This window comes from Ranitomeya imitator, chromosome 1 (assembly GCF_032444005.1).
Source record: "Ranitomeya imitator isolate aRanImi1 chromosome 1, aRanImi1.pri, whole genome shotgun sequence".
NCBI classification, from domain to species: Eukaryota; Metazoa; Chordata; class Amphibia; order Anura; family Dendrobatidae; genus Ranitomeya; species Ranitomeya imitator.
In genome coordinates this window covers 752,583,680-752,598,232 of record NC_091282.1, presented here as the reverse complement: position 1 = coordinate 752,598,232, position 14,553 = coordinate 752,583,680, and the positions used below count along the sequence as shown (strand labels likewise).

Genomic DNA, 14,553 nt, shown 5'->3' with positions numbered 1-14,553 from the left:
CTTCCGCATTGGTCAGCAGGTATCATGCACTTGTTTCATGACCTAGTCCAACGACCAGGACACGTGCTCCATACCTGCTGATCGTGCCGCCCAATTCCTGCAAGTATGTGGAGTTGCAACCTTATCGGCAATGCTCTCTCCAATGCTGAAGCGTCTTTAGATGACCCCATATGATTAATCTGTAGGGTCCTCCAACGAGATTGGAAAATGTAAGATTTATAAGAATATGAAAGAAAAGACATTTAAAGGGGTTGTCTGCAACTTTGACATTAATGGCCTATAATAATAATAATCTTTATTTATATAGCGCCAACATATTCCGCAGCGCTTTACAGTTTAACAGTTTCAAATACAACAGTCATAGGTAACAACATTAACAATAATTAAAGCAAAATAAGACGACCCTGCTTGTGAGAGCTTACAATGTACAATGAATACTTCGGGTAGGTCAATAAATGGAGACGTCTGACAGTAAAATTATTAATCAAGAATAATACTCAATTTCCAGTGGCCCCCACCCGCAGATCCAGCACTGGCCGCTCCGGAGGTCTGTAACGACTACGAAAACGGCGACTGCCCCATCTGGAATTCACAGCATGGCGGCAGCAGTCACAAGACAGACGCATCAGACGTTTCTCCAATGATGCCCTCTTCCAGACAACCCCTTTAATATCAGATTAGGGGAGGAGGATTTGGCTCCCGGCAGCCATAGAGTTCCAGTGGAAAACCCCTTTACATGGTGCAAGAGCATGACGTCCTAATAGGGTGTATTAGAAAGGGGTGGTCTTGACACAATCAGCTTAATGGCGCATCTTTGGTGGGCAAAACAATCACTTTGGCCTCTATTATGTGCAAGTTGAGTCCCTTAACTGAAGACCCCCCCCTCCTCAGGGAAAAAAAAAAACAAAAAAAACAACCTGACTGCTTGCCATCCCCCCATGCACGCTATGTCCAGCCCTGCAGAAGCAGCAGCCATATTACTACAGCAGGCCAGATCATTTTTTGCCGTTTTTTTTCCCCCAACAGTGCGGAGAAGTGATATACGAGAAAAGACAGTATGGAAAAGCCAAGTGGGCATGTATCAAGATGAAAGAGGAGCGGTATGAGCAGAGTATATGCATGGGGTTCATGAAGCTCATGAGATACATCTGTGAACAGAACTCCACAGGTAAGAAGTCTCCTGCCGTGGGGGTAACACTGCGAGTGGGTCTTTGTTATGGGGCTTCCACCACTCCATTCCCCCACATATCCCAGTTCTGCGGACAGACGGCCACTTGCCATCCTATATCCTCCTTCTTCCCCATTACCCTGGCTGTAATCTTTTGCTCCTAGGCACGTACCTGGGCATGACTATCCCAATCCTGACAACGGTGCACACCGACGAACTGCGGACTGGCCTCACGCGCTCAGTGACTGTGGCTTATTATATCCCGAACCATCTTCAAGATGATCCGCCTGAACCAACCGACCAGGAAATCATCATCGAGGAGTGGCCAGCAACCATTGTCTTCTCTAGGTACAGTTGCTACTTAAAGGGGTATTCCCATCTCCAAGACCCTATCACATTAATTAGAAGATGTAATAATAATAATAATAATAATAATAATAATAATAGCAAATACATCCAATTATTGATTGACAACTTTTAGAAAAAGCCCTAAAAAGGTATTCCTATCTCCAAGATCCTATCCAATATGCAGTAGGTGTAATAATATTAGCAAATACCTCCAATTAGAAATGTAGTATAGTTCTTCTGATTAGCTATGTCGCTGACCCCATGTCCAAGGCATTGCAGTAGCTTAGGTATCCATGGCTATGACCACTCATAGTGACAGTTAGTTGTTAGTGGTCATAACTATGGATACCTAAACTACTACAATGCCCTGTACAAGGAGTCACCGACATAGCTAATCAGAACTATACTACATTTCTAATTGGAGGTATTTGCTAATATTATTATTAAACCTACTGCATATTGGGGTAGGATCTTGGCGATGGGAATACCCCTTTAGGACTTTTTATAAAAGTTATCAATCAATGGAAAGCCAGTTTTGTCCAATTAATTGAACTAGGAGTGTGCGGTGACATTACAGAAGTTGTCCACTACTCTGACAACTTCTTCTCATACCCCAAGCTTGGCCCCAATAAAATAATAAAGCCTATACTCCCCTCCCGTGCCGTTCCCATGGTGTCGGCACTAGCTCCCCCAGGCTGTTGTTGTGACCCAGTCCAATCAGCGTTGGAGTCACAGTCTCCACCTATGGACAAATCGATCATGAAGAAGTGCAGCTGATCCCGGACTTCCTCTTCATATTCGATTTCTCCAAAAGTGGAGACAGTGACTCCAATGCTGATTGGGCACCAGAGTCATGAAAATAGCACACATGCCCCGGTGAGAGCAAGTGATGACACCGCGGGGATGGTGCTGGCCCAGGAGGAGAGTATAGGTTTTATTATTTTAATCGGGGCCAAACATTTTGATTAAGAATGGGTTGTCCTAGTAGTGGACAACCCCCTTAATTGTAATACGGGTGAGTGACAGCATTAGTTGTAGTCTGAGTGGCTGGATTGTGCTGCAGACAGCAGCATTAAACGGACACAGAAATGGCAGAATGGATCGATCCCTTACTATAGATGTTGGATGAAGAAGGACTGGGCATGCAGGATTTCAACATGTCCAATCCTGTGATTTAAAGGGAAAGCTGCCCTCATTCAGATAACAAAACATGTGTATGGTGGGGGAATTGTAAGGAAAAGCTGCCAGCCACATGAAGGCGTTGAGGTGGTTTTCTGTGAGTAATGTTGATGTATATTCCGTATGTTTCTGCATTGTCGCGTGTTTTTTTTTTGTAAATCAGGTTTATTAACTTGAATTGCATATGAATATACAATGTAAATCAAGGTATTAATAAACAGATGAAAATCACAGTATTAATAAACAATCATAAACACAGTCAAATGTGTAGGGGTACTATGATATTCCATATAAATCTGTATAATACCATTTACTTTTGTCTCTCGATCAATATGAGGATACAATTACAATTAACTTCTCAAAAGAGAGTCTGAAACCATCAACAGAGTACTATAGCCCAACCTTATGAGCGTTCTACCTGTAAATTAAGATAAGGGTAAATTAGTATTTGCAGTAAAGGTTTACAGTATTATAGATCAAAACTCCCATTGGCCAACTCTTACGTATGATTTGGAGTGGTAATTGAATGCAAATTGGGAGTAAGGATGCCCAAGCTATCTAAGTTACTCAACGACCATAAAAGAATCTAGATATAGCTTACGTTATAGAGAAGAAAAGGAAAAAGTAAGAAGAGAGGGAAAAGGGCAAAGAAAAAAAAAGGGGGGGGGATCTGGTTTCTCATCCGATTCAACTTGAATCTGGTTTATTTAAAATTATGGGCTAATTGTTCCACAACAAAGAGTAATGACACACAGGGGTTTAGTTTGTTTGTTAGACCATTTAACGCAGACAAATATTCAGCTCCGCGGTCTCTCTGAATACAATCCAAGGAGACCAGATGTTGAGTACTTTGTCTGAGGTTCTGGTGTCCTGACCAATCAATTGCTCCATTCTAAAAACATGATTAAGTTCCGAAACAAAATCAGAGCGTGAAGGAGATTTTGATTGTTTCCAGTAACGGGGGATTAAGTTACGTGCAGCTGTCAAGAAATGTCGAAGTAAGCTTTTCTTAAATTTGGCGATGGAGAAGTCACATATAGATAATAAGACCAATTCCATTGTAGACTGAATTTTGTAAAAAGATAATCAAAAACAGCCACCCAGAAATTGTGAATGGGTGGGCAGGACCACCAGATACAGTTAGGGCCAGAAATATTTGGTCAGTGACACAAGTTTTGTTATTTTAGCTGTTTACAAAAACATGTTCAGAAATACAATTATATATATATAATATGGGCTGAAAGTGCACACTCCCAGCTGCAATATGATAGTTTCCACATCCAAATCGGAGAAAGGGTTTAGGAATCATAGCTCTGTAATGCATAGCGTCCTCTTTTTCAAGGGACCAAAAGTAATTGGACAATGGACTCTAAGGGCTGCAATTAACTCTGAAGGCGTCTCCCTCGTTAACCTGTAATCAATGAAGTAGTTAAAAGGTCAGGGGTGGATTCCAGGTGTGTGGTTTTGCATTTGGAAGCTGTTGCTGTGAGCAGACAACATGCGGTCAAAGGAACTCTCAATTGAGGTGAAGCAGAACATCCTGAGGCTGAAAAAAAAGAAAAAATCCATCAGAGAGATAGCAGACATGCTTGGAGTAGCAAAATCAACAGTTGGGTACATTCTGAGAAAAAAGGAATTGACTGGTGAGCTTGGGAACTCAAAAAGGCCTGGGCGTCCACGGATGACAACAGTGGTGGATGATCGCCGCATACTTAATTTGGTGAAGAAGAACCCGTTCACAACATCAACTGAAGTCCAGAACACTCTCAGTGAAGTAGGTGTATCTGTCTCTAAGTCAACAGTAAAGAGAAGACTCCATGACAGTAAATACAAATGGTTCACATCTAGATGCAAACCATTCATCAATAACAAAAATAGACAGGACAGAGTTAAATTTGCAGAAAAACACCTCAAGAAGCCAGCTCAGTTCTGGAAAAGTATTCTACGGACAGATGAGACAAAGATCAACCTGTACCAGAATGATGGGAAGAAAAAAGTTTGGAGAAGAAAGGGAACGGCACATAATCCAAGGCACACCACATCCTCTGTAAAACATGGTGGAGGCAACGTGATGGCATGGGCATGCATGGCTTTCAATGGCACTGGGTCACTTGTGTTTATTGATGACATAAGAGCAGACAAGAGTAGCCGGATGAATTCTGAAGTGTACCGGGATATACTTTCAGCCCAGATTCAGCCAAATGCTGCAAAGTTGATTGGACGGCGCTTCATAGTACAGATGGACAATGACCCCAAGCATACAGCCAAAGCTACCCAGGAGTTCATGAGTGCCAAAAAGTGGAACATTCTGCAATGGCCAAGTCAATCTCCAGATCTAAACCCAATTGAGCATGCATTTCACTTGCTCAAATCCAGACTTAAGACGGAAAGACCCACAAACAAGCAAGACCTGAAGGCTGCGGCTGTAAAGGCCTGGCAAAGCATTAAGAAGGAGGAAACCCAGCGTTTGGTGATGTCCATGTGTTCCAGACTTAAGGCAGTGATTGCCTCCAAAGGATTTGCAACAAAATATTGAAAATAAAAATATTTTGTTTGGGTTATGTTTATTTGTCCAATTACTTTTGACCTCCTAAAATGTGGAGTGTTTGTAAAGAAATGTGTACAATTCCTACATTTTCTATCAGATATTTTTGTTCAACCCTTCAAATTAAACGTTACAATCTGCACTTGAATTCTGTTGTAGAGGTTTCATTTCAAATCCAATGTGGTGGCATGCAGAGCCCAACTCGCGAAAATTGTGTCACTGTCCAAATATTTCTGGCCCTAACTGTATGTGAATATGAACCCTTTTCCTTCCAACACCTCCAACAGGTATCCGGTGTAGTGGGAAACATAATATGGATACTGGATGGGCATCTATACCACTGAGTCAACAGTTTGTAGCTTCTTTCCTGATAATCTGAGCATTATGAAGATCTGAAGGTGTGGAGGAGACTCTTGGAGCGATCCTCTGGCGTCAGTGTTTTGTTCAATTCATTCTCCCATTTCAAAAAGAATAGGGGAGGGCCAAGTGAAGTCATTTGATGTTCTTGAAACATTTTATATAACAACGATACTGTATGTGTCAGAGGACTCTCCCCCAAGCACAAGGACTCGAAGGGAGTAAGAGGTCTAAAGATGTCAGTCTGCTTAGATATCTTAATAATGTAACTTTTAATCTGTTCGTGGAAAAACCATGAACCTGAAGGAGGTTCAGTTCCGATGAAGATGGACTGTAGGGATTTTATCGAAGATTGATCTATGTAGTCGTAAGACTATTGGGTGGCTGTCTTTGTGTTTATGTAAGAAGGTATCTTTATCCAGACCTGCAGGAAAGTCTGGATTATCGGAAATCGGAGTTAAAGGGCCTGGTAAGGATGAGAAATTGGGCTTTTGGTTACCGATTTTAACAAATAGGGTCAGGTTTCTTGTAAGAAAGGGAAAGTCATCTCTCTGTACGTTTGCACTCCCCCTCCCCCCCCCCCTGCCAAATGTTTGCTATAGGGTTACACGGTGAAAGTTTTGTCTCTAAATCAACCCATTTTTTACTGTGTTTGTGGTGGAACAGGTCTAAAATGCAAGTTCAAGAGATGCATAGTTATAGAATGAAAAGTTTGGAAGGCTCAGTCCCCCAGTTTGTTTAGATCTGCTCAAAAGATGGTATGACAAGCGTGGACGTCTGCCAGACCTTACAAATCTTGTTATTGCTGTATTGAGTCTAGAGAAAAAGGAAGGAGGAAGAAACAGAGGGATGGTCTGGAAAAAGTAAAGGAGACGTGGTAATAGGTCCATTTTAATTGTATTGATCCTTCCAAGCCAGGATAACTGTAGTTTGTTCCATTTCTCTAGGTCAAGCTCTGCCCTGTGGAGGGCTATTTTGTAATTGGCATCATATAATTGCGACGTCTTGGCAGTTAATTTTATGTTCAGGTACGTAAGGGAGTCAAATTGCCATCTAAATGGGAAGGAGGAGCACAACTGGGAGACTAAAGAAGGTGATAATGAGATATTTAGTATTTCGGATTTGTGAGAATTATTTTTGAAATTACTCAGGGATCCAAATCTGTGCAATTCCGATATGATATTTGGTAAACTGGTAATGGGGGAGGTAATGTACATGAGCACATCATCGGCAAAAAGTGCCAATTTGTGTTCTTCCGATTGGATCCTCAGTCCCGTTATAGATGGGTTATTGCAAATCGCAACGGCCAGATGTTCCATAATTAACCCCTTCCCGACCCATGACGCCTCGTAGGCGTCATGAAAGTCGGTGCCAATCCGACCCATGACGCCTATGTGGCGTCATGGAAAGATCGCGTCCCTGCAGATCGGGTGAAAGGGTTAACTCCCATTTCACCCGATCTGCAGGGACAGGGGGAGTGGTAGTTTAGCCCAGGGTGGGTGGCTTCACCCCCTCGTGGCTACGATCGCTCTGATTGGCTGTTGAAAGTGAAACTGCCAATCAGAGCGATTTGTAATATTTCACCTATTATAACTGGTGAAATATTACAATCCAGCCATGGCCGATGCTGCAATATCATCGGCCATGGCTGGAAATACTAATGTGCCCCCACCCCACCGATCGCCCCCCCAGCCCCCCGATCTGGCCGGTACACTGCTCCGGCTCCCCTCCGTCCAGTGCTCCGCTCCCCCCCGTGCTCTTGTCCGCTCCCCCCGTGCTCCAATCACCCCCCCCGTGCTCCAATCACCCCCCCTGCACTCCGATCCACCCCCCCGTTGCTCCGTTCCACCCCCCCGTGCTCCATTCCAGCCCCCCCGTGCTCCATTCCAGCCCCCCCGTGCTCCGTTCCACGCCCCCCGTGCTCCGTTCCACCCCTCCCGCGCTCCGATTCCCCCCCCCCGTGGTCCCCCCCACCCCATCATACTTACCGATCCAGCCGGGGTCCCGTCCGTCTTCTCCCTGGGCGCCGCCATCTTCCAAAATGGCGGGCGCATGCGCAGTGCGCCCGCCGAATCTGCCGGCCGGCAGATTCGTTCCAAAGTGCATTTTGATCACTGAGATATAATCTATCTCAGTGATCAAAATAAAAAAAATAATAAATGACCCCCCCCCCCCCCTTTGTCACCCCCATAGGTAGGGACAATAAAAAAATAAAGACATTTTTTTTTCCCCACTAACGTTAGAATAGGGTTAGGGTTAGGGTTAGGGGTAGGGTTAGGGGTAGGGTTAGGGGTAGGGTTAGGGTTAGGGTTAGGGGTAGGGTTAGGGCTAGGGTTTCGGTATGTGCACACGTATTCTGGTCCTCTGCGGATTTTTCCGCTGCGGATTTGATAAATCCGCAGTGCTAAACCGCTGCGGATTTATGGCGGATTTACCGCGTTTTTTTCTGCGCATTTCACTGCGGTTTTACAACTGCGATTTTCTATTGGAGCAGTTGTAAAACCGCTGCGGAATCCGCACAAAGAAGTGACATGCTGCGGAATGTAAACCGCTGCGTTTCCGTGCAGTTTTTCCGCAGCATGTGTACAGCGATTTTTGTTTCCCGTAGGTTTACATTGAACTGTAAACTCATGGGAAACTGCTGCGGATCCGCAGCGTTTTCCGCAGCGTGTGCACATACCTTTAGAATTAGGCTATGTGCACACGGTGCGGATTTGGCTGCGGATTGGCCGCTGCGGATTCGCAGCAGAGTTCCACCAGGTTTACAGTACCATGTAAACATATGAAAAACCAAATCCACTGTGCCCATGGTGCGGAAAATACCGCGCGGAAACGCTGCGTTGTATTTTCCGCAGCATGTCAATTCTTTGTGCGGATTCCGCCGCGTTTTACACCTGTTCCTCAATAGGAATCCGCAGGTGAAATCCGCACAAAAAACACTGGAAATCCGCGGAAAATCCGCAGGTAAAACGCAGTGCCTTTTACCCGCGGATTTTTCAAAAATGGTGCGGAAATATCTCACACGAATCCGCAACGTGGGCACATAGCCTTAGGGTTAGGGTTGGAATTAGGGTTGTGATTAGAGTTATGGCTACAGTTGGGATTAGGGTTAGGGGTGTGGGGGGGTTAGTGTTGGAGTTAGAATTGAGGGGTTACCACTGTTTAGGCACATCAGGGGTCTCCAAACGCAACATGGCGCCACCATTGATTCCAGCCAATCTCGTATTCAAAAAGTCAAATGGTGCTCCCTCACTTCCGAGCCCTGACGTGTGCCCAAACAGTGGTTTACCCCCACATATGGGGTACCAGCATACTCAGGACAAACTGCGCAACAATTACTGGGGTCCAATTTCTCCTGTTACCCTTGTGAATCTAAAAAAATGCTTGCTAAAACATAATTTTTGAGGAAAGAAAAATGATTTTTTATTTTCACGGCTCTGCGTTGTAAACGTCTGTGAAGCACTTGGGGGTTCAAAGTGCTCACCACATATCTAGATAAGTTCCTTGGGGGGTCTAGTTTCTAAAATGGGGTCACTTGTGGGGGTTTCTACTGTTTAGGCACACCAGGGGCTCTGCAAACACAACGTGACACCCGCAGACCATTCCATCAAAGTCTGCATTTCAAAAGTCACTACTTCCCTTCTGAGCCCCGACGTGTGCCCAAACAGTGGTTTACCCCCACTCATGGGGTATCGGCGTACTCAGGAGAAACTGGACAACAACTTTTGGGGTCCAATTTCTCCTGTAACCCTTGGGAAAATAAAAAATTCTGGGCTAAATAATTATTTTTGAGGAAAGAAAACGTATTTATTATTTTCACGGCTCTGCATTATAAACTTCTATGAAGCACTTGGGGGTTGAAAGTGCTCACCACACATCTAGATAAGTTCCTTTCGGGGTCTAGTTTCCAAAATGGGGTCACTTGTGGGGGGTTTCTACTGTTTAGGCACATCAGGGGCTCTGCAAACGCAACGTGACGCCCGCAGAGCATTCCATCAAAGTCTGCATTTCAAAACGTCACTACTTCAATTCCAAGCCCCGGCATGTGCCCAAACAGTAGTTTACCCCCACATATGGGGTATCACCGTACTCAGGAGAAACTGGACAACAAATATTGGGGTCAAATTTCTCCTGTTACCCTTGGGAAAATTAAAATATTCTGGGCTAAATAATTATTTTTGAGGAAAGAAAACGTATTTATTATTTTCACGGCTCTGCATTATAAACTTCTATGAAGCGCTTGGGGGTTGAAAGTGCTCACCACACATCTAGATAAGTTCCTTTCGGGGTCTAGTTTCCAAAATGGGGTCACTTGTGGGGGGTTTCTACTGTTAAGCCACATCAGGGGCTCTGCAAACGCAACGTGACGCCCACAGAGCATTCCATCAAAGTCTGCATTTCAAAACATCACTACTTCACTTCCGAGCCTCGGCATGTGCCCAAACAGTGGTTTACCCCCACATATGGGGTATCAGCGTACTCAGGAGAAACTGGACAACAACTTTTGGGGTCCAATTTCTTCTGTAACCCTTGGGAAAATAAAAAATTGCAAGCTAAAAGATCATTTTTGAGAAAATAATTTTTTTTTTTTTTATTTTCATGGCTCTGCGTTATAAACTTCTGTGAAGCACTTGGGGGTTCAAAGTCCTCACCACACATCTAGATTAGTTCCTTTGGGGGTCTAGTTTCCAAAATGGTGTCATTTCTGGGGGATCTCCAATGTTTAGGCACACAGGGGCTCTCCAAACGTGACATGGTGTCCGCTAATGATTGGAGCTAATTTTCCATTTAAAAAGCCAAATGGCGTGCCATCCCTTCCGAGCCCTGCCGTGCGCCCAAACAGTGGTTTACCCCCACATATGGGGTATCAGCGTACTCAGGACAAATTGGACAACAATATTTGGGGTCCAATTTCTCCTATTATCCTTGGCAAAATAGGAAATTCCAGGCTAAAAAATCATTTTTGAGGAAAGAAAAATTATTTTTTATTTTCATGGCTCTGCGTTATAAACTTCTGTGAAGCACCTGGGGGTTTAAAGTGCTCAATATGCATCTAGATAAGTTCCTTGGGGGGTCTAGTTTCCAAAATGGGGTCACTTGTGGGGGAGCTCCAATGTTTAGGCACACAGGGGCTCTCCAAACGCAACATGGTGTCCGCTAACAATTGGAGCTAATTTTCCATTCAAAAAGTCAAATGGCGCGCCTTCCCTTCCGAGCCCTGCCGAGTGCCCAAACAGTGGTTTACCCCCACATATGAGGTATCGACGTACTCGGGAGAAATTGCCCAACAAATTTTATGATCCATTTTATCCTACTGCCCATGTGAAAATGAAAAAATTGAGGCGAAAAGAATTTTTTTGTGAAAAAAAAGTACTTTTTCATTTTTACAGATCAATTTGTGAAGCACCTGAGGGTTTAAAGTGCTCACTAGGCATCCAAATAAGTTCCTTGGGGGGTCTAGTTTCCAAAATGGGGTCACTTGTGGGGGAGCGCCAATGTTTAGGCACACAGGAGCTATCCAAACGCGACATGGTGTCCGCTAACGATGGAAATAATTTTTCATTCAAAAAGTCAAATGGCGCTCCTTCCCTTCCGAGCCTTACCATGTGCCCAAACAGTGGTTTACCCCCACATGTGAGGTATTGGTGTACTCAGGAGAAATTGCCCAACACATTTTAGGATCCATTTTATCCTGTTGCCCATGTGAAAATGAAAAAATTGAGGCTAAAATAATTTTTTTGTGAAAAAAAAGTACTTTTTCATTTTTACGGATCAATTTGTGAAGCACGTGGGGGTTCAAAGTGCTCACTATGCATCTAGATAAGTTCCTTGGGGCGTCTAGTTTCCAAAATGGGGTCACTTGTGGGGGAGCTCCAATTTTTAGGCACACGGGGGCTCTCCAAACGTGACATGGTGTCCGCTAAAGAGTGGAGCCAATTTTTGATTCAAAAAGTCAAATGGCGCTCCTTCCCTTCCAAGCCCTGCCGTGCGCCCAAACAGTGGTTTACCCCCACATATGAGGTATCAGCGTACTCAGGAGAAATTGGACAACAACTTTCGTGGTTCAGTTTCTCCTTTTACCATTGGGAAAATAAAAAAATTGTTGCTAAAAGATAATTTTTGTGACTAAAAAGTTAAATGTTCATTTTTTCCTTCCATGTTGCTTCTGCTGCTGTGAAGCACCTGAAGGGTTAATAAACTTCTTGAATGTGGTTTTGAGTACCTTGAGGGGTGCAGTTTTTAGAATGGTGTCACTTTTGGGTATTTTCAGCCATATAGACCCCTCAAACTGACTTCAAATGTGAGGTGGTCCCTAAAAAAAATGGTTTTGTAAATTTCGTTGTAAAAATGACAAATCGCTGGTGAAATTTTAACCCTTATAACTTCCTAACAAAAAAAAATTTTGTTTCCAAAATTGTGCTGATGTAAAGTAAACATGTGGGAAATGTTATTTATTAACTATTTTGTGTCACATATCTCTCTGGTTTAACAGAATAAAAATTCAAAATGTGAAAATTGCGAAATTTTCAAAATTTTCGCCAAATTTCCGTTTTTAATCACAAATAAACGCAGAATTTATTGACCTAAATTTACCACTAACATGAAGCCCAATATGTCACGAAAAAACAATCTCAGAACCGCTAGGATCCGTTGAAGCGTTCCTGAGTTATTACCTCATAAAGGGACACTGGTCAGAATTGCAAAAAACGGCAAGGTCTTTAAGGTCAAAATAGGCTGGGTCATGAAGGGGTTAATACATATAATAGAGGAGACAATGAGCACCCCTGCCTCGTGCCATTTCGTATGTGGAAAGGGTCTGACAGAGAGCCATTCCCTTTAACCTGAGCAGAGGGGGACTCAAAGGGCCATGATACTCCACAGAATTTTCTCTTTCAGTCCAATGCCTTCAAGCGTTTGACACATGAAATCCCATCCCACTCTGTCGAATGATTTTTCGGTGTCAATCGACAGAATACACATGGGATCACCTCTTCTGTTTGCTCTGTCAATCAAAGAAATAGATCTAAGGCCATGTTCACACAGTGCGTTTTTTACTGCGGAACCGCAGCGGTTTTGCCGCTGCGGTTCCGCAGCTGTTTTCCATGCAGGGTACATAACAATGTAACCCTATGGAAAACAGTCACTGCTGTGCACATGATCCGTAATTTCGTTTAAAAAGCCGCGCAGAATAGCTGCGGCAAAAAAGAAGGAGCATGTCACTTCTTTTTCCTGAACCGCAGCGGTTCTGCACCCATAGACCTCCATTGTGAGGTCAAAATCGCAGTAAAACCCGCAGATCTAAAATATATCTGCGGGTTTTACTGCGATTTGATGTGCAGAACCGCTGCAGCAGGAAGTGCGGGGGAGCGGGCGGAAGTGCGTGGGCGGAGTGTGGCTGCCCCCCCGTGCTCCGATGCCCCCCCCCCCCCCCCCCGTGCTCCGATGCCCCCCCCCCCCGTGCCCTAATCTCCCCCCCTCATACTTACCCGGCGTCCCGGTGTCCGTCCGGCCGTCTTCTCCCTGGGTGCCGCCATCTTGCAAAATGGCGGGCGCATGCGCAGTGCGCCCGCCGAATCTGCCGGCCGGCAGATTCGCTCCAAAGTGCATTTTGATCACTGAGATATAACCTATCTCAGTGATCAAAATAAAAAAATAGTAAATGACACCCCCCACCACTTTGTCACCCCCATTGGTAGGGACAATAAAAAAATTAAGAATTTTTTTTTTTTTTTTTTTTCACTAAGGTTAGAATAGGGGTAGGGGTAGGGTTAGGGGTAGGGTTAGGGTTAGGGGTAGGGTTAGGGTTAGGGGTAGGGTTAGGGTTAGGGGTAGGGTTAGGGGTAGGGTATTTTCAGCCATTTTAGCCCTAAAAAGCTTCCTAGGAAACACACAGTCTCTGCATAGAAAACTGCATAAAAAAAGGATAAAAAAACGCATCAAAAAACGCATCAAAAAAGGACCAAAAAAAGGACCTGCGTTTTCTGCCAAGAGCTGCAGTTTTTAAAAAAAACTGTCCTGAAAAAAAAAGGATGGAAATCCTGAACGTGTGAACATACCCTAATGGTATTGTCTCTTGCCTCTCTTCCTGGTATGAAACCTACCTGATTCTGATTGACTAATTGCGGCAAAAGACAGCTTAAGGTACCTTCACACTAAACGATATCGCTAGCGATCCGTGACGTTGCAGCGTCCTCGCTAGCGATATCGTTTAGTTTGACACGCAGCAGCGATCAGAATCCTGCTGTGATGTCGCTGGTCGGGGCTAGAGGGCCAGACCTTTCTTTGGTCGCTGGCTCTCCCGCTGACATCGCTGAATCGGCGTGTGTGACGCCGATTCAGCGATGTCTTCGCTGGTAACCAGGGTAAACATCGGGTTACTAAGCGCAGGGCCGCGCTTAGTAACCCGATGTTTATTATGGTTACCATCCTAAAAGTAAAAAAAACAAACGCTTCATACTTACCTACCGCTGTCTGTCCCTCGGCGCTGTGCTTTCCTGCACTCACTGTGAGCACAGCAGCCGGAAAGCAGAGCGGTGACGTCACCGCTCTGCTTTCCGGCCGCTGTGCTCACAGCCAGAGCAGAGAAGCACAGCGCCGAGGACAGACAGCGGTAGGTAAGTATGAAGCGTTTGTTTTTTTAACTTTTACAATGGTAACCAGGGTAAACATTGGGTTACTAAGCGCGGCCTTGCGCTTAGTAACCCGATGTTTACCCCGGTTACCGACATCGTTGGTCGCTGGAGAGCTGTCTGTGTGACAGCTCTCCAGCGACCCGGATCGTTGTCTGGATCGCTGCAGCGTCGTTTAGTGTGAAGGTACCTTTAGTCTCTTTGAGATCATTTTGGCATAGATTTTTACATCTATATTTATAAGTGAGATTGGGCGATAATTGCTGCACAGTGAAAGATCCTTCTCCAGCTTCGGAATGACCGTTATATGGGCAACTAGAGCTTGT

The 14,553-nt window shown here is 44.5% G+C and overlaps 2 protein-coding genes across 2 annotated transcripts in view; one reads left to right on the top strand and one right to left on the bottom strand.

The window, feature by feature from the left end:
* FANCM (FA complementation group M) overlaps positions 1 to 14,553 on the bottom strand; it is a 156,125-nt gene that overhangs the window by 102,112 nt on the left and 39,460 nt on the right. The gene's annotated exons all lie outside the window — the stretch shown is intronic.
* Positions 1 to 14,553, top strand: part of LOC138645549 (heme-binding protein 1-like) — a 74,023-nt gene that overhangs the window by 32,716 nt on the left and 26,754 nt on the right. The window contains exons 3-4 of the mRNA XM_069734947.1: positions 1,027 to 1,168; positions 1,333 to 1,516. Coding sequence (XP_069591048.1) covers positions 1,027 to 1,168; positions 1,333 to 1,516 — 326 coding nt within the window. The remainder of the gene's footprint in view (positions 1 to 1,026; positions 1,169 to 1,332; positions 1,517 to 14,553) is intronic.